The 22490-nt window shown below is 33.0% G+C and overlaps 4 protein-coding genes, 2 non-coding genes and 1 pseudogene across 7 annotated transcripts; 2 read left to right on the top strand and 5 right to left on the bottom strand.

Moving 5' to 3' along the window:
- Positions 1-1394: 1394 nt before the first annotated feature.
- On the bottom strand, positions 1395-1476 carry LOC147943331 (small nucleolar RNA Z221/R21b). The gene has a single exon (XR_015558795.1). It is a non-coding gene; the product is annotated as a small nucleolar RNA Z221/R21b (small nucleolar RNA).
- Positions 1477-1516: 40 nt separating this feature from the next.
- LOC147943330 (small nucleolar RNA SNORD96 family) lies at positions 1517-1610 on the bottom strand. Its single transcript, XR_015558838.1, has one exon. It is a non-coding gene; the product is annotated as a small nucleolar RNA SNORD96 family (small nucleolar RNA).
- Positions 1611-10031: 8421 nt separating this feature from the next.
- On the top strand, positions 10032-11518 carry LOC104785965 (CASP-like protein 2B2). Its single transcript, XM_010511262.3, has 3 exons — positions 10032-10577; positions 10673-10805; positions 11120-11518. The coding sequence occupies exons 1-3, from the start codon at positions 10414-10416 to the stop codon at positions 11369-11371; spliced, it is 549 nt and encodes a 182-aa protein (XP_010509564.1). The 5' UTR covers positions 10032-10413; the 3' UTR covers positions 11372-11518.
- Positions 11519-12298: 780 nt separating this feature from the next.
- LOC104788974 (GDP-mannose transporter GONST3 pseudogene) lies at positions 12299-13471 on the bottom strand (annotated as a pseudogene). Its single transcript, XR_015557308.1, has one exon. The product of XR_015557308.1 is annotated as a GDP-mannose transporter GONST3 pseudogene (transcript).
- A 1117-nt stretch (positions 13472-14588) lies between these two features.
- Positions 14589-15400, top strand: LOC109132959 (uncharacterized). The gene is made up of 2 exons (XM_019245457.2): positions 14589-15104; positions 15251-15400. Exons 1-2 carry the CDS (start codon positions 14878-14880, stop codon positions 15264-15266), a joined length of 243 nt encoding a protein of 80 aa, XP_019101002.1. The 5' UTR covers positions 14589-14877; the 3' UTR covers positions 15267-15400.
- Positions 15320-17933, bottom strand: LOC104785963 (serine carboxypeptidase-like 28). The gene is made up of 6 exons (XM_010511261.2): positions 17449-17933; positions 17263-17358; positions 17067-17159; positions 16460-16545; positions 15907-16382; positions 15320-15784 (listed from the first exon to the last, which is right to left on the bottom strand). The coding sequence occupies exons 1-6, from the start codon at positions 17834-17836 to the stop codon at positions 15520-15522; spliced, it is 1404 nt and encodes a 467-aa protein (XP_010509563.2). The 5' UTR covers positions 17837-17933; the 3' UTR covers positions 15320-15519.
- Positions 17934-19734: 1801 nt separating this feature from the next.
- Positions 19735-22463, bottom strand: LOC104785959 (serine carboxypeptidase-like 26). Its single transcript, XM_010511258.3, has 9 exons — positions 21992-22463; positions 21789-21884; positions 21607-21699; positions 21452-21525; positions 21099-21365; positions 20575-20702; positions 20390-20485; positions 20202-20307; positions 19735-20112 (listed from the first exon to the last, which is right to left on the bottom strand). Exons 1-9 carry the CDS (start codon positions 22344-22346, stop codon positions 19972-19974), a joined length of 1356 nt encoding a protein of 451 aa, XP_010509560.1. The 5' UTR covers positions 22347-22463; the 3' UTR covers positions 19735-19971.
- Positions 22464-22490: the final 27 nt, after the last annotated feature.

The following is a 22490-nucleotide window of genomic DNA, read 5'->3' as shown; positions in this document are numbered from 1 at the left end:
GGCGTGGTGTGTATATATATTATTAGGGCATCGGAAGCCCTAGAGAATCACACCGCATTGGCAAGAAATATTCTGACGGTCCAAATATGGAAATATACTAATTTAAATTATCAAACAGCTACAACATTTAGCTATTATTATTAAGTCGTTAGTTGTGTTTCTATTTTATTTTAAGGATCCATATCCGAACCAAAGTGAAATTTATCGAGCCAAACCGAAATATGATTTGGTTCTAATCTAAGACGTATTTTCTTGTAATTGAATTTGCTAAACCGAACCAAATTACCACACGTCCACCTTTACTGACTGACTAGTGACAATATGTTTAACAGTAAGTTCACCGTTACATAGTCAACGTGTAGACTATGATACTAAATATGGATGCAAGGAGGAAACAGTCCATCACATGCTCTATTTGAGTGTGTATCTTCCATATGGTTTCTGAATTGCTTAAAATATGCCATGATTTATTTTACAGACGACTGATGGATGTGGTCTCAGTTTTGGAGAATGCCTAGCTACCTTCGGATTGTATGGTTATATGGAAAAGTCTTGATTGACAAGTTTGTAGGCGATATAAATATGTGGAGAATCTGAGTCTTCTTCTTTCATTGTGTCTCGGAGGTGTTCTCAAATGCTATCTTGGCTCTTGGGAAGATATTGAGGCTTGGGGTTATAGAGTCTGTGTTGACGATGTTGTGTTTTTGTTCCGAGTATTATAAAATCATGTCGACCAATTCATAGTGGTCCGTTTACTACATGCATTTGAACAATTTCATTTTGTTTACGCAAGTTCAATATAACTTCTCTATAAACTATAGTCTTGGTGCTAAAGGTTATATTGATAGATAGGAATATAAGTTGCAGAGTTATTTAACTTTTTATCTTGGCCAATATGGAACCTTGTGCATAATGTTATTATTGAAGTACAAAGATAAAGGTTATCTCTCTCAATACAAACCGGGGATTACAATAATTCATTGATAATGTAAACTAAGACAAGAACAGGATTAACATCCATAGGTACCGAACACATAACAGCAAGAGACCACCACTTAAGACTTTGAAGGGAAGCTTAAAATCAATATGATCGGGCAAAACAAGCTTCCATATGAATCCGGCCCTTCAGAACGTAACATCAGCAACAATCGCCAACCAAGCACCTTAACCGACAAATCTGTAGATATCTCGAAAACAAAACAACCAACAGGCAATATAAGAAAACAAATGGGATAATGAATAACCATCAGGAACCATAAGTTATCATCAAAAGCAATAAATCTATACAGTCCGCATCAAGGTCAAGTCTAAAAGACCATCATTTGGTTATTCTCATTAGCCTTTCCAACCTCACAGACAAATCACAAAACACAAAACACAATTCAAAACAAAAAAGGCTCAGAAAAAATATGGGTTAGAGATGGTTATCAGCACTAGTATCAGAGTGGTGCATGACATTCTCGTTCATCACTGCCTCAAAAATCAAAAACACAAACAAACAAAATCAAATCAAGAAAAGCCTCAGAATTGCAGAAGTATCAGCAAGACTTAAAAAGTCAATCAGTCCCGAAAGATGGTGTTCTTTTATAATCTGATATCCTCATAGGCTACTTTTAAAAAAACCCTAACAAAACCCTAATTTAGATAAATTGAAATATAGAACTCATGGCCGGTCCCAAACGGTAAAAGCAGCGACGCCGCTCCGCAAGGCAATGGAATATGAGCGCCATAGGCAAAAATACCATAAGACGGAGAAGCCCTAAAGCTCCATCAACATCATTACGGCTTGCCCCTATTGCTTTGTGACGTATACTATTGGATTATGCAATCACAATTTTCAGATTGCTCCATTTTTTTGGTATCAGATCTCTTGGAGAGAGATCTCGTCACGTAACTAAATTCTAACTTAGATCAAACACAGTAAAACTATAAAAACCAAACAATAAACATTTAGGATAAACTAGGAGATGATTCTTAAGGAATCGTAAGCTTCTGCTATGAGGAAGGTGTTGAAGAAAATGAGATGAGAATGAAGGAGGTGCGTGTTATTTATTTATACCAGTGACATTAGGGTTTCGGAAGCCCTAGAGATGCCGCCTTCACATCACAGGCCTTTTGTCAGTTTAAAAAAGCCCATATTAAATGCAAAAAGCCCAGATTATAGCCCGAAAGTTTCTACTTGTTTTGCATCAGGACCAATTCGATTTTTTTTGTATGTTTGGGTCTTGTGTTATGTAATGTGTGGGTCTCAAGCAGTTTCACCCATGCGTATAAAATGTGTGATCAGCACATTGTTAATATTTCTTTTTTTTTTTTGTTAAAAACACATTGTTAATATTGATGTGAACCAAATCACCAATACTTAAAAGCAGTGCCGTGCTTACAGGCAAGAGGAAAGGGCATTTGCCCTCAGCCACCAAAAATTAAAAATTTGGTAGGCCATATTTTTTTTCTATCTAAGACTTATGTAATTAATTCATAAGATAAATGTGTATGTAAAGTGGATTTTTTTTTTGAGAAGTCAATGACAATATTAATAAATCTAATACATAAGGAAATTTCTACACATGGCAATCATTCAGATGTTGATGGGAATGATTTATATTATGAACTGAAAGTTCTAAAAAAGGTTTTACAAAAGACTACTAGAGACCTATCTTAAGTGTTAAATTTTCTGAAAACAATGGAAAGTTGTTATCCTAATTCTTTGATCGTTTATCGGATATTGTTAACGTTCCAGTCTATGTTGCCTCTGTAAAAAAAAGTTTTTCAAAGTTGAAGCTGATAAAGTCTTATCTTCGATCAACTATGTCACAAGAAATGTTAATTTTTTTTGGATATCATATCTATAGAGAGATAATTGGTTCAAGAGCTTGATTATGTAAGTTTGGTGAATGATTTTTTAGGAAAAAATGATAGAAAAATTGTGGCTTAGAATATATATTTTTCTTTAGTGTTGTTGTCTTTAAAACAATAGTTTTTATTTTAATCTATATAATAATAGCAATCAGAAAAATGCGAAGAACAGTCGCATCTTTTTATCGTGACTTTTCATTAAAAGAAATTCAGTTGCATCTTTTCATCGTGACTTTTCATTAAAAAAATATTATTTAATTATTCTTTTGACAAAAAAGTTATATGGTTGCGTTTCTTTAGAAAGTTGTATCTGTTGGATTAGAGTTGTGTCTCTTACAAACAGTTGTGACTTTTGTATATAATATTAGCAATATGAATAAATACGAAGACTTTTGTATATAATATTAGCAATATGAATAAATGCGAAGAACAGTTGCGTCTTTTCATCGTGACCTTTTATTAAAAAAATTGTGACTTTTTATTAAAAAAAAATGTTGCATCTTTTCATCGTGACTTTTGATTAAAAAATATTATTTAATTATTCTTTTGACAAAAAAAATATATGGTTGCGTCTCTTTAGAGAGTTGCATATGTTAAATGTAGAGTTGTGTCTTTTACAAACAGTTGAGATTTTTGTATATAATATTAGCAATATGAATAAATGCAAAGAACAATTGCGTCTTTTCATCGTGACTTTTTATTCAAAAAATTGTGACTTTTTATTAAAAAAATTCAGTTGCATCTTTTCATCGTGACTTTTCATTAAAATAATATTATTTAATTATTCTTTTGACAAAAAAATTATATGGTTGCGTCTCTTTAACAAGTTGCATCTATTGAATGTAGAGTTGTGTCTTTTACAATTAGTTGTGTTTTTTACGAACAATTGTATCTATTCAAATGTTCACATCTTTAGCAATTATGTCTATTCAAATATTTATATCTTTAGTAATCTATATAATTTGTTCTTCTTTTCTAACAATTTCCAACTTTCCTTTTAGTTCAAATGTACACGTCTTTAGGATTATATATGTTTGTTCTTCTTTTGGGAAATTTTTAATTTTCTTTTTTAACATATGATAACAGCAAGCTGAATAAATGCGAAAAACAATTGTGTTTTTCATTATGACTTTCATAAAAATATTTTTTTTTTATCTTTTTTGACAAAAAATTATATTGTTGCGTCTTTTTGAAAAATTGTAAATGTATGTTAACTGTAAAGTTGTGTCTCTTACGAACAGTTGTAATTTTTCTGAACAGTTGTGTCTATTCAAATGTTCACATCTTTAACTAAGTATACTTCTTCATAAATTATCTTTATTTATTAAAACATATTAAAAGAAATTATCCTAACCGTTTAATTGAAGCATTGAAACATTTGGTAAATTTAATATTTAAGATCACATCACTCGGAGAAACTCTGCATTCATTTACTAATCATGTAAGTGCAGTCCTATTTATGTGTAAGTTACTGAGAAAACATTGTTTTCATTTTTATATTAATATTTCAATTGTTCCAAATTTTTAATAATCAACCATTTGCAAGTAGTTTTTAAAATTACTAAATATATATTATTATAAGAATGAATTTTTTGTAAGGCTTATTGATTTAACTAAAGGTTTATGGATTTTTCTTTAAAAAAAAGTTTTAAATTTTTAGTGAAGTCATTTAGATTATAAATCTGTTTGTATTTTTTCACTCATAATTGTTTTTACCTTTCCAAAAAACTAGATAAATAACCAACATCTTGTACGGAGAAAAATAAGTAGTAAGTACATTTAATATTGGATTATCAATCTATATAATCTATTAGAATTGTCAAAATATTTAACGACTTTAGACTTTTTTATATATCATATGTTTTGTCTACAAAACGATAGTTGTTTGTATTATATATTCATCTACAATTCCACCTCTATGTATATAAACATATTCATTTTTATTAATGTATATTATAAGTGAATTATAAGTGAAATGTGTGAAATTTTTTGTTTATTTATATTTAAATTTGAGATTGATTGGTAATCTTCTTATTCTTAACACTGATTGTTTAAGAATTTTAAAAACCAGCGACTAAATACAGTGAGAGAGATGAAAAAAATCGACACTTGTATCGCTTAAATACATCGCCAAAAAAACCAGCGACAGAAAAATGGTGCAATGATTCACAGAAGATATTGATGGAAATGATTAAAAGAGAAAATTGCACTATAATTACAGTCGTTTGAAGGTGTCGCTGAGACTCACAAACGAACAAGGCATATGTCTAAAAGAAATAAGGTTATTAATTTGATAAATTTTGATTTATTGATTTCGGAAATAAAAATATGTAAACATATTCATTAATATAAATATGTAAACATATTCATTAATATAAATATGTAAACATATTCATTTATAAAAACAAATAAAGAAAAAAGAAAGAAATAGAATTAGAGAAAACAGAAAAATGGAGACTGAAGTAAAGAGAAACAAGCAAACAGATGATCAAAACAAATAAAGAAAGAAGAAAGAAATAAAATGCATTATAATTACAGTCGTTTGAAGGTGTCGCTGAGACTCACAAACGAACAAGGCATATGTCTAAAAGAAATAAGGTTATTAATTTGATAAATCTTGATTTATTGATTTTGGAAATATAAATACGTAAACATATTCATTAATATAAATATGTAAACATATTCATTTATAAAAACAAATAAAGAAAGAAGAAAGAAATAAAATTAGAGAAAAAAAAAATGGAGATTCAAGTAAAGAGAAACAAGCAAACAGATGATGAAAACAAATAAAGAAAGAAGAAAGAAATAAAATTAGAGAAAACAGAAAAATGGAGACTGAAGTAAAGAGAAACAAGCAAACAGATGATGAAAACAACTAAAGAAAGAAGAAAGAAATAAAATTATAGAAAGCAGAAAAATGGGGACTGAAGTAAAGAGAAACAAGCAAATAGATGATGAAAACAAATAAAGAAAAAAGAAAGAAATAAAATTAGAGAAAAAAGAAAAATGGAGACTGAAGTAAAGAGAAACAAGCAAACAGATGATGAAAACAAATAAAGAAAGAAGAAAGAAATAAAATTATAGAAAGCAGAAAATTGGAGACTGAAGTAAAGAGAAACAAGCAAACAGATGATGAAAACAAATAAAGAAAGAAGAAAGAAATAAAATTAGAGAAAACAGAAAAATGGAGACTGGAGTAAAGAGAAATAAGCAAACAAATGATGAAAACAAATAAAGAAAGAAGAAAGAAATAAAGTTAGAGAAAAAAGAAAAATAGAGACTGAAGTAAAGAGAAACAAGCAAACAGATGATGAAAACAAATAAAGAAAGAAGAAAGAAATAAAATTATAGAAAGCAGAAAAATGGAGACTGAAGTAAAGAGAAACAAGCAAACAGATGATGAAAACAAATAAAGAAAGAAGAAAGAAATAAAATTAGAGAAAAAGAAAAATAGAGACTGAAGTAAAGAGAAACAAACAAATAGATGATGAAAACAAATAAAGAAAGAAGAAAGAAATAAAATTATAGAAAGCAGAAAATTTGAGACTGAAGTAAAGAGAAACAAACAAACAGATGATGAAAACAAATAAAGAAAGAAGAAATATATAAAATTAGAGAAAACAGAAAATAAAGACTGAAGTAAAGAGAAACAAGCAAACAGATGATGAAAACAAATAAAGAAAGAAGAAAGAAATAAAATTATAGAAAGCAGAAAATTGGAGACTGAAGTAAAGAGAAACAAGCAAACAGATGATGAAAACAAATAAAGAAAGAAGAAAGAAATAAAATTAGAGAAAACAGAAAAATGGAGACTGGAGTAAAGAGAAATAAGCAAACAAATGATGAAAACAAATAAAGAAAGAAGAAAGAAATAAAGTTAGAGAAAAAAGAAAAATAGAGACTGAAGTAAAGAGAAACAAGCAAACAGATGATGAAAACAAATAAAGAAAGAAGAAAGAAATAAAATTATAGAAAGCAGAAAAATGGAGACTGAAGTAAAGAGAAACAAGCAAACAGATGATGAAAACAAATAAAAAAAGAAGAAAGAAATAAAATTAGAGAAAAAGAAAAATAGAGACTGAAGTAAAGAGAAACAAGCAAATAGATGATGAAAACAAATAAAGAAAGAAGAAAGAAATAAAATTATAGAAAGCAGAAAATTTGAGACTGAAGTAAAGAGAAACAAACAAACAGATGATGAAAACAAATAAAGAAAGAAGAAATATATAAAATTAGAGAAAACAGAAAATAAAGACTGAAGTAAAGAGAAACAAGCAAACAGATGATGAAAACAAATAAAGAAAGAAGAAAGAAATAAAATTATAGAAAGCAGAAAATTGGAGACTGAAGTAAAGAGAAACAAGCAAACAGATGATGAAAACAAATAAAGAATGAAGAAATAAATAAAATTAGAGAAAAAAAGAAAAATGGAGACTGAAATAAAGAGAAACAAGCAAACAGATGATGAAAACAAATAAAGAAAGAAGAAAGAAATAAAATTAGAGACAAAAGAAAAATAGAGACTGAAGTAAAGAGAAACAAGCAAACAGATGATGCAAACAATTAAAGAAAGAAGAAAGAAATAAAATTAGAGATAAAAAAAATGGAGACATAAGTAAAGAGAAACAAGCAAACAGATGATGAAAATAAGTAAAGAAAGAAGAAAGAAATAAAATTATAGAAAGCAGAAAAATGGAGACTGAAGTAAAGAAAAACAAGCAAACAGATGATGAAAACAAATAATGAGAGAAGAAAGAAATAAAATTAGAGACAAAAGAAAAATGGAGACTGAAGTAAAGAGAAACAAGCAAACAGATGATGAAAACAAATAAAGGAAAGAAATAAAATTAGAGACAAAAGAAAAATGGAGACTGAAGTAAAGAGAAACAAGCAAACAGATGATGAAAACAAATAATGAAAGAAGAAAGAAATAAAATTAGAGAAAAAAGAAAAATGGAGACTGAAGTAAAGAGAAACAAGCAAAAAGATGATGAAAACTGTAACATCCGTGAACCGAAATCCCAGTTTGGGAGTTGCATCGGTCGATGCAGATGATGCATCGGTCGATGCAAGGTCGAGTTCCTGCGTTTTGAATTAAGTCAAACGCTGCGTTTTGAATTAAGTCAAACGCTGCGTTTTGGGTAAAGGAAAACCCTTAAGCTCGTGTTTTGTCTCATTATGCGTGTTTAGCCGCTTTTGAGAGAAACGAAAGAGAAAGAGAAGTGTTCTTGGTGTTCTTGGTGATTTCTGGAGATTTGAGGCTGTTCCTGTAGAGATTTGTAGCTGGGATTGTTGTAGGAGCTTCCTAGAGGCGTTTTCTTCTTGTGTTTAGGTTCAGATTCGTCTTGGCAAAGGTAAGTGCAGGACCATGGCTGATCTAAGATAGAGAACTCTTTAATATGTTTGTTGTGTGATGTTAGACTTGTTAGATTGTTGCTATGGACGTTAGGAAGCTTTCTTGTGGTTTGGGATCGAGTTTTGTGGTTGTAGGAACGAAGATCCGGCGAGAAGCTTCGGGGAAAACAAGATGCTTGGCATTGCGTCGGTCGATGCATATCTTGCGTCGGTCGATGCAAGTGCGAGGACGGCGCGTAAAACTCTAGGGTTTTCGTGTTATGTCGAGCATGCGTCGGTCAATGCAGATTGGGTGTCGGTCGATGCAAGTGTAACTTGCATCGGTCGATGCATCTCCATGTGGTATCGGTCGATGCGTGTTGGTGTCGGTCGATGCAGAGTCCTGGTTTGTTATTTGTTGTTTGTTGATTGTTGTTTGATGGTTAGAGATGACTCTATTGCTTGTGTGTATAGCCCAGTAGATGGGAGGATTGCCTTACTGAGTGTTTATAAAATACTCATGCATTGCAATATGTGTTTGTGGTGCAGGTAAAAGCAAAGTGTGATCGTGGAATCAAGGCAATGAAGAGGAGGATGTTCTAGGGACTCGGTTTGATGTTGTCTGGTATTGCTAGGTTGCTAGAGTTGGGTTATTAGAAACATTGCTAAGTTACTGGTTTCATGTTTCCTGATGTTTGGTTATTGGATATTGTTTATGTTGTACTATTGGTTTATTATTGGATTATTATTGGATATTGGTATTGTTATTCCACTGTTGATTGTAATTGTGGTTAGGTGGCTAGTATTTATAATAACAAAAGCCACATTTTTCTTACCCGCCCTAAGCCACAATTCGCCACGACACTGCTTAAAAGCCACAATACGAATCATACTAATGTGATTGGCTTCGACGCATTAGAAATTGTTGAACCTTTGATGATCCTAAATTAATAACGATAATGAGATTTACTGTTTAAAAGTCTTGGTTGTTCTTGCTCACCGATTTAGTAAAGGGTTACGGTGGAAACAGAGAACCATGATTACACAATTAAAAAAGGACTTTTAACCAACCCCGTGCATTATGCACCGCACCACACCACTTCCATAGTTCACCAACCCCACTATTGGATACACCGTCTCAGTAGTCACAGCAAAGCCCCATTTTTCTAAATCTCTTTAAAGTTTTCATTTTTACATGGCTTTTGTAAGAAAATTCTATTCTCCTCAATGTGACACATGGAAGTTGTTTAGTTCTAGACTCTAAACTAAGTGATGGTAAATCAGTGATCATTAGTTTTGTTGTTTTTGTCTAACTAATAAGTTATGGTAAATTGAGTTTTTCCTACACGTATCATCTCTTTACCTACTACATACCTTACTAGCAAATGTTATATTGATCATCCTAAGTTCCTAACTCCTAAGAGTTATCATAAACTTCTCTGTATGAAAACTCTTAGAAATATGCAAATGGTGGTTCAAGAGTGCGTGGTGGAGGAATACTATAATAAATTATATAATTTCATTGGATATATGAATCTTTTTCTTCCTTACAACTTTCCTAAAAAATACATATAAATGTTGACGTAAACTTTCTGTTAACTCACTCTCCTATTTCACTTTCCATCTCTAAGTCTCCATCATACATTTAATTAACGTGTACCCTTAAATGCTCTAAAACCACAACTTATCCCTTTAATATATACTTCAAAAAATACACGTAGTTATGGGCAATGGTCATGGTTTAGTGTGAGAGTTGTACGAACAGACATCGTCCACGCCATCTGACTAGTGACCACCATAGTTTGATCTTTAAATATTTATCATAATCATATCGAGATTTTGTGTTTGTTCAAATAACTATGCTAATGATTAACCAAATAGTAGCTTTTAGGGACAGAGAGTCACGGGTACCACTAATTTCTTTAGGTCCATGATTTCAGCTCTACACCTTTTAACATCATAGTCTCTGAATTTTTTGTTTCTATTAATTAATTACATTAATTACTCTTTTCTATTTAAGCCACTTGTTGCTTTTACACGGAGAGAGCTGTAGCAATACATAAGCTGCTAGCCAACTAACAACGAACCAATGGTTTTGTTTTTATCCACAGTCTCTTCTGAATTCTCTCACTAAAAGTTTCCATCTTTTTATAAATAAACATCAAAATTAGAGACAAAGTTGAGTTCTTTGGGAGTTGGAATCAGTCCCGGAAGTACAAAACAATGAAGCTGATTGATCGTAAAGTGAGAGTAGCAGAGTTGATTCTGAGGTGTTCTGTTTTCGCCCTTGCTCTCCTCGCTGCGATTCTCATTGTTACAGACGTTCAAGTGAAAGAGATTTTCATGATCAAGAAGAAAGCCAAATTCACCAACATGAAGGCACTTGTGTAAGTGTTTGCTCATGCCAAAACGAACGAAACCACTCAGTTTTTTTTGTATAAAGTTTACAGCTTTTAGCGATAATCTTTCTCCGTGTTTTCAGGTTTATGGTGGTCGTTAACGGGATAGCCGCGGGTTATTCTTTGCTTCAGGCGGTTCGTTGCGTCGTGGGTTTGATGAAAGGAAACGTTTTGTTAAGTAAGCCTCTGGCTTGGGCCATTTTCTCCGGCGATCAGGTGACTCTGTTTTTACCCTCTGTTTCTTGTTTGCTCTGGTCGAAAGTGAAAAAGTCCTAAGTTTTCTGTGACCTTAAAAAATTTACCGTATGAGTTTCATTCGTTTGGTAGGGTACAAAAAGATTTATTGGATTTAGGTTGGAAGAATCTTTCATTAATGTCAATGATCTATGACTGATCAAGAATGTTGATAAGTCTCTGATGGTCCTGCGATATAAAAGCATTGAAATCGACCTGATTTTTTGTATTCTAGTTCACATAGGGTTTTGTACAAGTGACATTGTCAATGACTCTTGTCATGTATGTATGAGCAGGTGGTAGCGTACTTGTGTGTAGCGGGGACTGCAGCAGCGGCGCAGTCTGCGGCTTTTGCAAAGCTAGGTGAGCCAGAACTCCAGTGGATGAAGGTTTGCGATATGTATGGGAAGTTTTGTAACCAGGTAGGTGAAGGAATTGCCAGTGCCTTGTTTGCTTGCATTGGAATGGTGTTGGTCTCTTGCATTTCGGCTTTCGGTGTCTTTCGTTTGTATGGTGGAAGCAAAACCCGGCTAAGCTCACGGTGGTGAAGGCATGTATTAGTTTTGGACCTACCTTGTTTATTTAAGGAACTTGTGTGTTAATGTTGTGATTTGTGTTCTCTTGTCTCAATGTGTATACGGTCTACTACTATCAAAAACTCAAGCTGCTCTATATATAAATACTAGAATTAGACTCTCGATAACTTTATAATAATTTTAACATATTTTAGATTTAATTAAATATTTAAAATTTTGTATTTTGTGTTTCGATAAATTATCTCATGTTTGTTATTTGTTTTGTTTTTAAATAAATATTATCAGTCACTTAAAATGAATGACTATTGATTAGTTAAGCATTAAACTGAAATTTTTTGTTAATATGAAAGGTTAATTTAAAATATTTAGTCTGTATCCCATAATATATAGAGCTCTTCATGTTTTGATGCACAATCAAGATGTACAAACATTTTACGTTGGGAAAAAGAACATTAATTACGTATAAAAATAAAATACGGCTAAGCATGGATATTATGTGTTAGTTTATCTGTTTTTAACATAATTTATAAAATATCAATATTTTCTAAGACCAGACAACCCCAAAAGGGCGAGACAGTAGCTTGAATTTTTTAAATAACCTTTTCTTGAGCCGAAACTCATGTTCTTCCTTCATTCTCTGTGTAATTAATTTCATTAATTAGATAACTAAAGGTAACATAAATAATTGTGATATTTATATATTACCAGCATGCTTCACACATGCTTAAAAGTTTTATTATTATAATTTGAATGTTTTAGCAATAAAATATTTTAATCTTAATGAATTATACAAATGACTTCAAATGCATTTGTGTTCTAGAAGTAGAATTCTTTGTGTTTCTTGATTAATTGCATTTGGAAAAGAAAGTTCTCTGTTAGATATTTCTATATTTTTATCACGTACTTTATATCTATTGAACATACTAAATGCAAACTGAATTTTAGTTTAGAACTGAGTAAAAAAATGTTATTAATATATACTGATATATTATTATATCAAATAAAAATTGTGTTAATGATTACTATTAAAAAAATCATTAACACAATTTATTATGTGTTAATATGCAATAAATTGTGTTAATTATTAACACAATTTATTGTGTTAATGATTACTATTAAAAAAAATCTATCATATTGTGTTAAGGTTCCAACAAACGTAGAATGTTTATCCCACACCACCAAATTAATCACAACCGTCAACAGCTTGTTCACAATTCCAAGAACAGTAAAACCCGTTGCAGAAATAGCCCGGCGACAAGAGAACCCGAAGAAAGAGATAGCCAAGCCGAACAGACACGATAAACCCACAGGTAAAAGCACTTGAAACGAGTACCAATCAGACTCATCAGTGATCTCGTGCTTAATCTTTTTCAACTCTCCCATTATAAGCAGCTCAAGGGGAAACAAAAGCAGAGCCTCAAGGTTATTGTAGAGAACAAGACCCCAAGTGTTTAACCCAATCGTCATAACCACATGCTTAATGTAAACAAAGTCTATAGTCATACTCACCAGATACGCAAGAGCCCAGCTATAAGCTGCGATCGTAAACTGATAATCAGTAAACACATAAATCAAACTCCCACCAAAGATAGTAGCCAAAGATCCCCACGTCTTAACAGACGGCCAAGGCTCGTGCAAGAAAAGGGTTTCACCAATAGCAACAAAGATAGGAACAGCAGAGCGAAAGACGATGAAAGTATCGACATTAGCGTGGAGGAGAAGCTCACTGTTGGTGAAAAGAGACAAGTAGAAGATCATAGCAGCGGGGAGAAACCTCCACATTGTCAAAAGATTGAGAGAGTCATGCTCTATAAGCTTCATCTGAGCACAGAGCAAAACACCAGCTGCACTTGTGAAGTACTGCATAGCGGTTAAGGCACCGGGGTATGGGAATTTCATGATAGCCCATTTGTTGATGATTGAGAGAAGAGAAGCTGAGAGGCAATAGCCAGCAGCTACACCATAGACTGAGGCTTGACGAAGGAATACACTAGACCAAGTCTCTTGGATTGGTGGCTCTGGAGCTATCTTAACCTCGATTATTGAAGTTTCGATTTCCTCATCGTTCGTCATCTCAGTATATATAATAATATATGATAATATATGCAATAAATTGTGTTAATGATTACTATTAAAAAAAATCTATCATATTGTTTTATATCTTTAAATTATTTTAGAATAAATTGATTTGATCTTTTGGCACAAAAACTACAAATATTATATTTTTTTTTTAACAAATGATTATTATAATAATATTTTGATAGCTTGAAATTAGTAAAGAATTTAATAACCATCATATTATATTTTTCCAAAATTATGACATTAATATTTAGATCTTTAAGTATTGGAAATTTATTTTTTCCAAAATTATAATATTAATATTTAGATCACTGCAAAATTATAATATTATGGTAATTATATAAAAATTTGATAAATGATACATATTCATATGATGTAAGATTTGTTTTTAATTTTTTCCAAACATCATGGGAGTTAATATGCAATAAATTGTGTTAATGATTACTATTAAAAAAAAATATAATATCATATTGTTTTATATCTTTAAATTATTTTAGAATAAATTGATTTGATCTTTTGGCACAAAAACTACAAATATTATATTTTTTTCAACAAATGATTATTATAATAACATTTTTATAGCTTGAAATTAGTAAAGAATTTAATAACTATCATATTATATTTTTCCAAAATTATGACATTAATATTTAGATCTTTAAGTATTGGAAATTTATTTTTTCCAAAATTATAATATTAATATTTAGATCACTGCAAAATTATAATGTTATGGTAATATATAAAAAATTGATAAATAATACCTATGCAAAATTATAATATGATGGTAATTATATAAAATATTGATAAATAATATCTCTATATAATTACTAAAAGGACATTGCATATATAAATGTCAATATATATTTAAGTACAGAAATATCATTTAAACTTAGTGAATATAGAAAATAATGTATGTAATTTTGAAAAAAATAATTTAAAAGAATTTAATAATTGAGAAGTAAAGACATATGTCGAAAATATACGCTGCCAAATGTCGTCGTGTTATGCAAAGTTAGGAGAAAACCTTATCATATTATATAAGATAATCATCACAATTCGGTTGTTTAATGTGAACAACATGTGGCTTTTTTAACCACAAGCAGTGACAACGTTTAGTCTATTTTGGGGGTTGAGTTGCTTAATAACCAAAAACAGGAACATTAACTCATCCATTGATATAATGATGGATTACAACCCATCTTCTAAGTTAAAACTTAAACTTAATTTCATTTATCTCAATTTCATCAAAATAATCACCTCTGGCCAAAACTAATAGTTATATATAGTTGTGGCCAGGAAGATTAAGTTATATATAGACACTCATGGGAATGTTTGTTTTTTACATTTTGTTCTCTCGAGTAATCTATATAAGACACAAATTTTAGATAGGAGAAATATAAAAAGAAAGAAGTAGTAGAAGGATCGACGTTTGCAGAACGAATATGGAGAAGAAGGTGGCATTGGTGATGGCATTGATGTTGCTTATGTCTATGTTGGTTTCCGCCGAGGAAGCCCCAACGGTTGGACAGCATATAGACTCAGCCACAACCAGCGTTGGCAAATTCTGGAATGACAATGCCCGCCCTGCCATTGACTCCGTCGCCAACGCCGTTGAATCCGTCACCTCCACCGTCAAATCCGTCTACGGCTGGTTTCATGATAGAGCTACGTATGTATTCTAAATCTTTCTCCTACTTTCTGATTTTACATGGTACTTTAACGTTATGCAATGTAACTCTTCTGTTGCTGTTGTTGTAACTTGTAACGTTACATGGTAATATTACCATAACTATGTTTTGTTTTGTTTATTTGTAGGGATTTGGGACTCTAAAGATCTGTTAATGAGCGGAGGAAGGGGTTCGGGAAACATTTTCAGCCAATACGTTTGATCTTCATGTACTACTTTATTTCAAATTAATATTATAAAAAAAAGAAAAAAAAAATCTATATTTTTCTTCTAACAAATAAGAACTACACATAAATGAAAGCACAGAAACAAATCAAACAAATGCCACCTATCAACACAACAAACATATAATGATGTTTACAAAATTTACGAAAGTGAAAGAAAACAATGTAATCAGTTAAGAGGAAGAAGAGGGAAGAGAGTGGTTGGCGAGGAAGTGGGTGAAGAGGAAAAGAGCGAGACGAGGCTGAGACAATGGCACTTCATGCCCCGCGTCTCTAACCGTGGCGTACGTTAGCAAGCCATCCTCGTAAACCTGACTCCAACCTCCTACTTGGCCTTGTGCATGGTACCATGGATACCACCTTTTGCTGCTCCTCAATCTCATTGCATTTATCGAATGCCTCGTCCCACTTAACGGCAACACTGCGTCCGAGTCCCCACTAGAGAAATATTTAAGATTCTTATGTTAGAAATCTAAGATATAAAATATTAACTGCTTTGAAGCTCATTAACTTTAACATACATGATACAACAAAACATATACATTATAAAAAGATTATACCTGAAGATCCAAATGCGGAGATGAGCTTGAAGAAGATTCTTGATGATGGGAAGCATGGACTTGGGTGAGTCTTTCCAATTCTTTCTTATCACACGACTGCAAGGGGTCCAAAGTTTACTGCCGTTGAGGCGGGCATGGAAGGATTTTTGCACGTTGGGATCGTTCATATACTTGCGTGTGTATCCCACAACACACTCATCGTTCCCTCTAAATCGCCAAGCTTGCGTCCACTCATTTGATGATGATGATTGTGAGGGGCAGGCAGGTCTATTGATGTTGTAAGGGTCGATGTCACCAAACTCAGAAAAGGCTTGGTTCAAGGCAGCGTTGCAGTTGGGTTTGGGGAAGAGGATGGAGTCGTTGAAGCACCACTTGGTCAGGTCGTTGTAGCTTTCGTCCGATATGAGCCCGTGGTTCCACCAGTAGTCACGCTGCCCTTTGTTGTCATTGTAATTATCCACCAGAGGATTTCCCATCTTTCATTTAAAATAAATCATTTATTGAAGTATTCAACAATTGATTCCTAAATGTGTATAGAATATAAAATTCTTACCAGAACCCCTTTTAGATTGATAATGGGTTTTTTGACACCCTTGTTCCGGTTGACGATCAACTGAGCTAGCTCCGGAATGTAATGTCCTAATTAATCACCAAATAATGTCGTTAGTAACCATCATGCATATCACCCGTATGGTTATGGTATAAGTATTCATATGGTGTCACTAGTGAAGATTCAAGAAGACTTAATTTGGTAAAGTCAGTGTGGGGTTGTTGTTGAACTTTTATTTTTGCCACATTTTGACAAAACCCATTATTCCTCTAAAGTAGTTTTCCTTTTTTATTTTTTAATGACATTTCCGTTGGTTCGTAATTGGAATAGTCAATGAATTAAAAGAAAAAATAATTAAGGTTAGGAATATATCTGGTTTTTAACTATGCACATGCATCGTGCATATATATGCATGTATGGACCGGAAGCACATATCGTGTCGTATGGGTAAACAGTTATATCAAATATTAAAATCAAGTCAACAACCATAACCATTTGGTTCAACTGCTTAATATTTGTAGAATCTCACATGACTAATCAATATATATATTTTTTTTTTAAAAGAACAAAAAAAAAAAGTAAACAGTAAAATGAAGGAAGAGGAGAGTACCAGCGTAGCTCTCGCCGGCGATGTAAAAAGGCCTTTCCTTATACTCAGGGAACCTCTCCATCCATCTCACCAAGAATCTGTATGCATCCTCCCCTGTTTCCCACATCACATTTGGGTTATATATATTATAATTAATATTTATGTAACTCATCAATGTAACACTTTCATAATTATAATTATGAAAACTACATAGTACCTGTCCTCTTGTCTCCCACGGTTACTTCGTCTGACGAAGTGTTTGTGTAAGAGAAACCTACTCCCGCCGGTGAATCCAAAAACAACACATTCGCCACTACATACATTATATTGATATGAATTATGAAAATTACAAACAAACTTGATAGTATAAAATTCCAAAATCAAATGGAAGATTTAATTATACCTTTGTTCCAAGCATAGATATTAAAACGAAGAGTCTTCCCGTCGGGATTGATCCGAAAGGGACCAATCTCCTCAGAAGCACCGTAAGCAATGGAAGAGCACCCTGGACCACCATTGAGCCATAGGACTAATGGCTTCGTGTCGCTGGGCCTAGGTGTCTCGGTTAACCAATAAAAGAGTGCCCGTCCAGCCGTCGAGTCAACAGTGACGTAGCCAGAGAATTGAGAGAAATTGAGTTTAGGAGGTTGGCCTGGCAAAGCGATGATCTTGTCTTTAATCTTTTGCTCCTTATTAGCATCATCTCTACTACTGACTACGTCTACTAATGCAATCACCATGCATACTACAAGCATACATTGATATAGTTTTTTTGTGATCATCATCATCATCAAAGAAAGAGACTGCTTCTTTTTTTTTTTTCTATACTTCTCTCATTTTCCACCTTGATGTTTTTATAGAATAATTTGGCAAACGAGGGTCGTTGTCAACTTATGCCAATTTTACGTATTATATATGTGGTTTATTTAACATGTATATTTATATTATATAAAAACTGTTGATTGTAGTGCATATATGGTCAAATTAGCTTACTTGTAGTTCGAGTATATTGACCACCCTCTAGTTTCTTTACGCATTATTGCGTTTCTGTTTCATTGGCATCTTTAGGGTTGTAAATTGGTCTGTCCATAACCAAATGGGCATGTCCATTTGGACACATACAATTTATGGTCATTTATGTGTCAAGACCCAAATACACCCACACCCAAATATGTCCAAACCAAATAGGACCATGACCAATTGGTCTGTCCATTGGTTGCAGATTGAAGCAAAATTCATAATCTCATAAACTCATAATTATAAAGCTAAAGGTTTATAAACTCATAATTATAAAGCTAAAGATTTATAAATTCATAATACACTCATAATACACTTATAATACTCATAAATACACGAAGAAAGAGAGAAGCGGCGAAATAAAAAAAAAAAAAATCCCCCAAATAGTAAAAACCCTAATTTTTTAGGATTATTGGACAGCCCACGTCCAAACTAGTTTAGACCATATATAAATGGGCTAAATTGGTTTTAGGCCCATTTGACCGTTTTAAATTTGGTAATAACCAAAACCAGTCCAAATTAATTTGGACCGGACAGCCCATGGTTTTAGAAACCAATTGACATCTCTAGGCATCTTGTATGCGTACGTATCTCATTTTGAAAGTTAAGTATTTTTTTTATTTTTATTTGTTTTTTTTTTATTTATCGTTACATGTATAGTCATTGCCGTAATAGTAAACTTCTCTGTTCAGTTTGGTTTGGAGGTTTCATATATACATAATTTGTAGATTTTATTATATTACTTAGCTTTGACTATATAAAAGCTAGATATTGCTTGCTTGCACCGTAATTTAATTAGTCATGTATTTCACATGGAGAGGTGTAGACATATATCGTCTCTGCAGGGATGAACTTTTAATGTAAAAGTGGGAATTTGCAAAAAGTCCCTCATAAACGATATATCCATTTTAAAAGTACACTCATGACAAATAAATTAGTTAATTGAGTTGGTTTAATTGGTAAGCCGATTTAGTTTGACATTTTATGGCTTGTCCGTTCAGATGTATTCACCTAATGCCGATCTTGCTTGGACCATAGCCTTTAATTTGGGTTCTTTTTGTCCTGCTTTTTTTGTTTGTATCTTTATTTAATTATTTTCAACAACTGACATATATGTATTGTCTCTTTTAAAATTCTATTCTTTCACATCAGTTGATAATAATATAGTTTTTAAAAAGAAGCATAAAATAAAGAGATGTTTAGGGCATTATTAGTGGAAGTTACTAAGCAAGTGACTCATTGATAAAAAATTAATATAGTGATGAGAGAGAAGAAAATAAGGAAAGAATCGATGCTCAGATTGCTATGGCAAGAACCGATACTCTCAAATAATTAACAGCTGTCATTCACATATTGGTTACAATTAATAAAAGATAATAAATGAATAAAATAATAATTTTTTTTTTTTAAAGTAACGTGAGAGAGTTACTGCCGGTAATGATGGTCTTACAAGGTGAACAATCCCAAAGAGGAGGATCATGTGCCTCTAATTAAATGCATTCCCTAAAATTAGACTTTCATTCTAAACATTTACGTACTATTAAAAACATTGTTTCACTCGTTTTCTTGTGTACCAAGAAAAGCAACGGAAGCCTTAATTCTAATTGTAGCAGCTAAGCAACACACACCGACAGACAACACTCATTATTATTTCCATTTAATATATCAGATAAACTTAATTAGTACTAATATTTATTAACAAAAAGCTTTAAGAGAAAACAAATGAACAAGATAAGAAGACATGAAAGTGCAAATTATCAGCATCTGTTAGGATTTAAACACATAACCTGAAGGGTTGTGTGTTAGTAATGTCAATGAACTGGTAGAGCTGATAATGTGAAAAAGATGTCATTACTTCTTATTTATACACTTGCACAAATGCTCTGCTATTTATCACAGTTTCTTGAATTTACATAGGCAATGGCTTGTTGTCAAGAAACGACTGGAAAAGAAGAAAACCTCGGCGAGGGCGGTGAAGAGGTACCTCATGTCCTGCTCCATGTATTGTCACCAGAGTCAGCCCTTTGTAAACTTGGCTCCACCCACCAACCTGTTGTTTCACTGCTACATTAGTTTAAATCCCACAGAAGAAAGAAATGATATAAAGGAAACAGAGTATTCTTTGTTGTTTTTTTCGACCTGTCCATTGTCGTTCCAAGGATACCATTTAGAGAGTGGTTGTAACTTGAGGGCTCTAATGGAGTATCGTGTTCCAGTAATGGGAACCACAGAATCAGTGTCTCCGCTGCATCAAAATTTACAGAACAAGATGTCAATCATGATACCAAACCGGGGTATAAAACAGTGATAAAAAGAGAATTAGCTACCTGAAAACCCATATCCTGAGGCCTGCAGCGATGAGTTCCTTGTAGATTGGAAGCATAGATAGGGGAGAATCTGCCCACTTCTCTCCAACAATGTCACTAAAACACACACAACTATGTCACTACACATGGATGGAAACAAGATAACTTTCTTGTAAATTTGATAACTGATCAGTTTGTTATTTTACCTGCAACCTTTCCATGAATAAGCAAGTCCCGTTATATTAGCATGCATAGCCTTTTGAACCTCCGGAGAATTGAAATACATGCCGGAGTATCTCTCTGTGCAAGGGTCATATGCTCTCCACATCCATGGCTGAGTTAAAGAAAAAACTTAGCAAAGATTAGAAATTTGTCAAATCTTGTTACATATTGACTGTGCCTTAATAGAGTAACCTGGATCTATAGAAGCAGCCATAGAGCAATGAATTAGCATCAAGTAGCAGAGAGACAATCTGAAACTTTATTTGCATGTAATAGCCACTCTACTACCCTACTTAGACTACTCCAAGTATCTACTTACTGAAATGAGAAATAAGGTTCTTGTGAGGGTCATATATTGGTCATTTGAATCTGGTAGCACAAATAAAGGCTCTAATACCTAGCCAATTCCGCATAGTAAAGTTGGAACCTCTTAATAACTAAAACTACATAACTTGAGCAGGGAATAGTAGTGTCAAAGGAAAATGATGAGCAGTGATGAAAAACTCACATGACGAACCCTGGAGAAGCGAGATCTAAGAGCTGCAGCCTCCTTCTTACAAGTGATAGTGTAAATGCTATAGGGATCAATAGACCCTTGCTCCAAATCTGCAGCTTCCATGACCTTTTTGCATTCAGGGGACGGGTGCTCGGATGATCCAAATTCACATGTGATCCGTAAGTTGTGGTAAGTGAGATCAGATATCAAACCATGAGTCCACCAATACTCAAATAAACCCACGTAATCATGATAGTCATCAATCACAGCATTCCCCACCTACATAAGAAGAAACTCACTTTCATCACACACAAAAAACATGTTTTGTTCAAAATGGGGATTTTGGTGTTTTTTTGTTTGCTTACAATGAAGCCTTTGAAGTTGATAAATGGATTGCGTTTCTCATAAACAATTTGTGACAACTGAGGAACATAATGACCTAACAAGAAAAGTGAAAATGCTTAGCTAAGACAAAAGTGTAAAAAGGCTTCCAATCGAATTAGAGTACACTACTAGTAACCTGCATAGCTTTCTCCGGCAATGTAGAATTCTCTATGCTTGTATTGTGGAAACCTCTCAAACCATTTCACAAGAAACACATACGCATCTTCAGCTGGAAAACAAGAAATAATCAGATGTTTCATTATAAATCAAATCGAATCTAGAGAGAAAGAGAGAGAGGTCAAAAGGTCACAACTTTACCAGTTCTCTTGTCTCCGGCAGTGTACAAATCGGAAGTGGTATTCGAATACGAGAAACCAACACCAGCTGGAGATTCAAGAAACAGCAAATTCGCCACTGCCCCCCAATAATAAAAAAAGATTGTTACTTTAAGGTTTTAAAGTCAAACATGGAGATGGAAACAGAGAGATAGAAACAGAGAGAGGAGAGAGAGGTTACATTACATTGGTTCCAAGAGTAAGGATTGTGGTAAAGGGTTTTGCCATCAGGATTGATTCTAAAAGGTCCGATTTCTTCAGCAGCGCCGTAAGCAAGGGAGGAGCAACCAGGGCCACCGTTGAGCCAGAGGACGAGTGGCTTAGACTCGGGGTTTAGACTCGGTGGTGACTCAGTGAGCCAGTAGAAGAGTGCTCTTCCTGCTGGCTCGTTGACGGTGATGTAACCAGAGAAGTGAGAGAAAGAGACATCGTTTGGTTCACCGGGAAGGTGATAGATTCGGTCCTTTTCTTGTTCGTCTCTGCAACCATATGCGTAAGGGAGTAGAGTTAGGAAGAAGAAGAAGAGAAGGTATCGAGACATGGTGGGTGAAGATTTCAATGTTTTGATTAGAGAGACATTTGTATAAAATAAAGGTGAAAAATGTGGTTGGTGGTCCAGAGAGAGAGATTGATTGATTTAGTAATGGCCGTTATATTTGTAGTTTCTTACAGCATTGACTTTATA

Source organism: Camelina sativa, chromosome 5 (genome assembly GCF_030686135.1).
Source record: "Camelina sativa cultivar CO46 ecotype springtype chromosome 5, ASM3068613v1".
NCBI classification, from domain to species: domain Eukaryota; kingdom Viridiplantae; phylum Streptophyta; class Magnoliopsida; order Brassicales; family Brassicaceae; genus Camelina; species Camelina sativa.
Note: the sequence above shows the minus strand (reverse complement) of the source record. Positions and strands in the feature narration are given on the sequence as shown.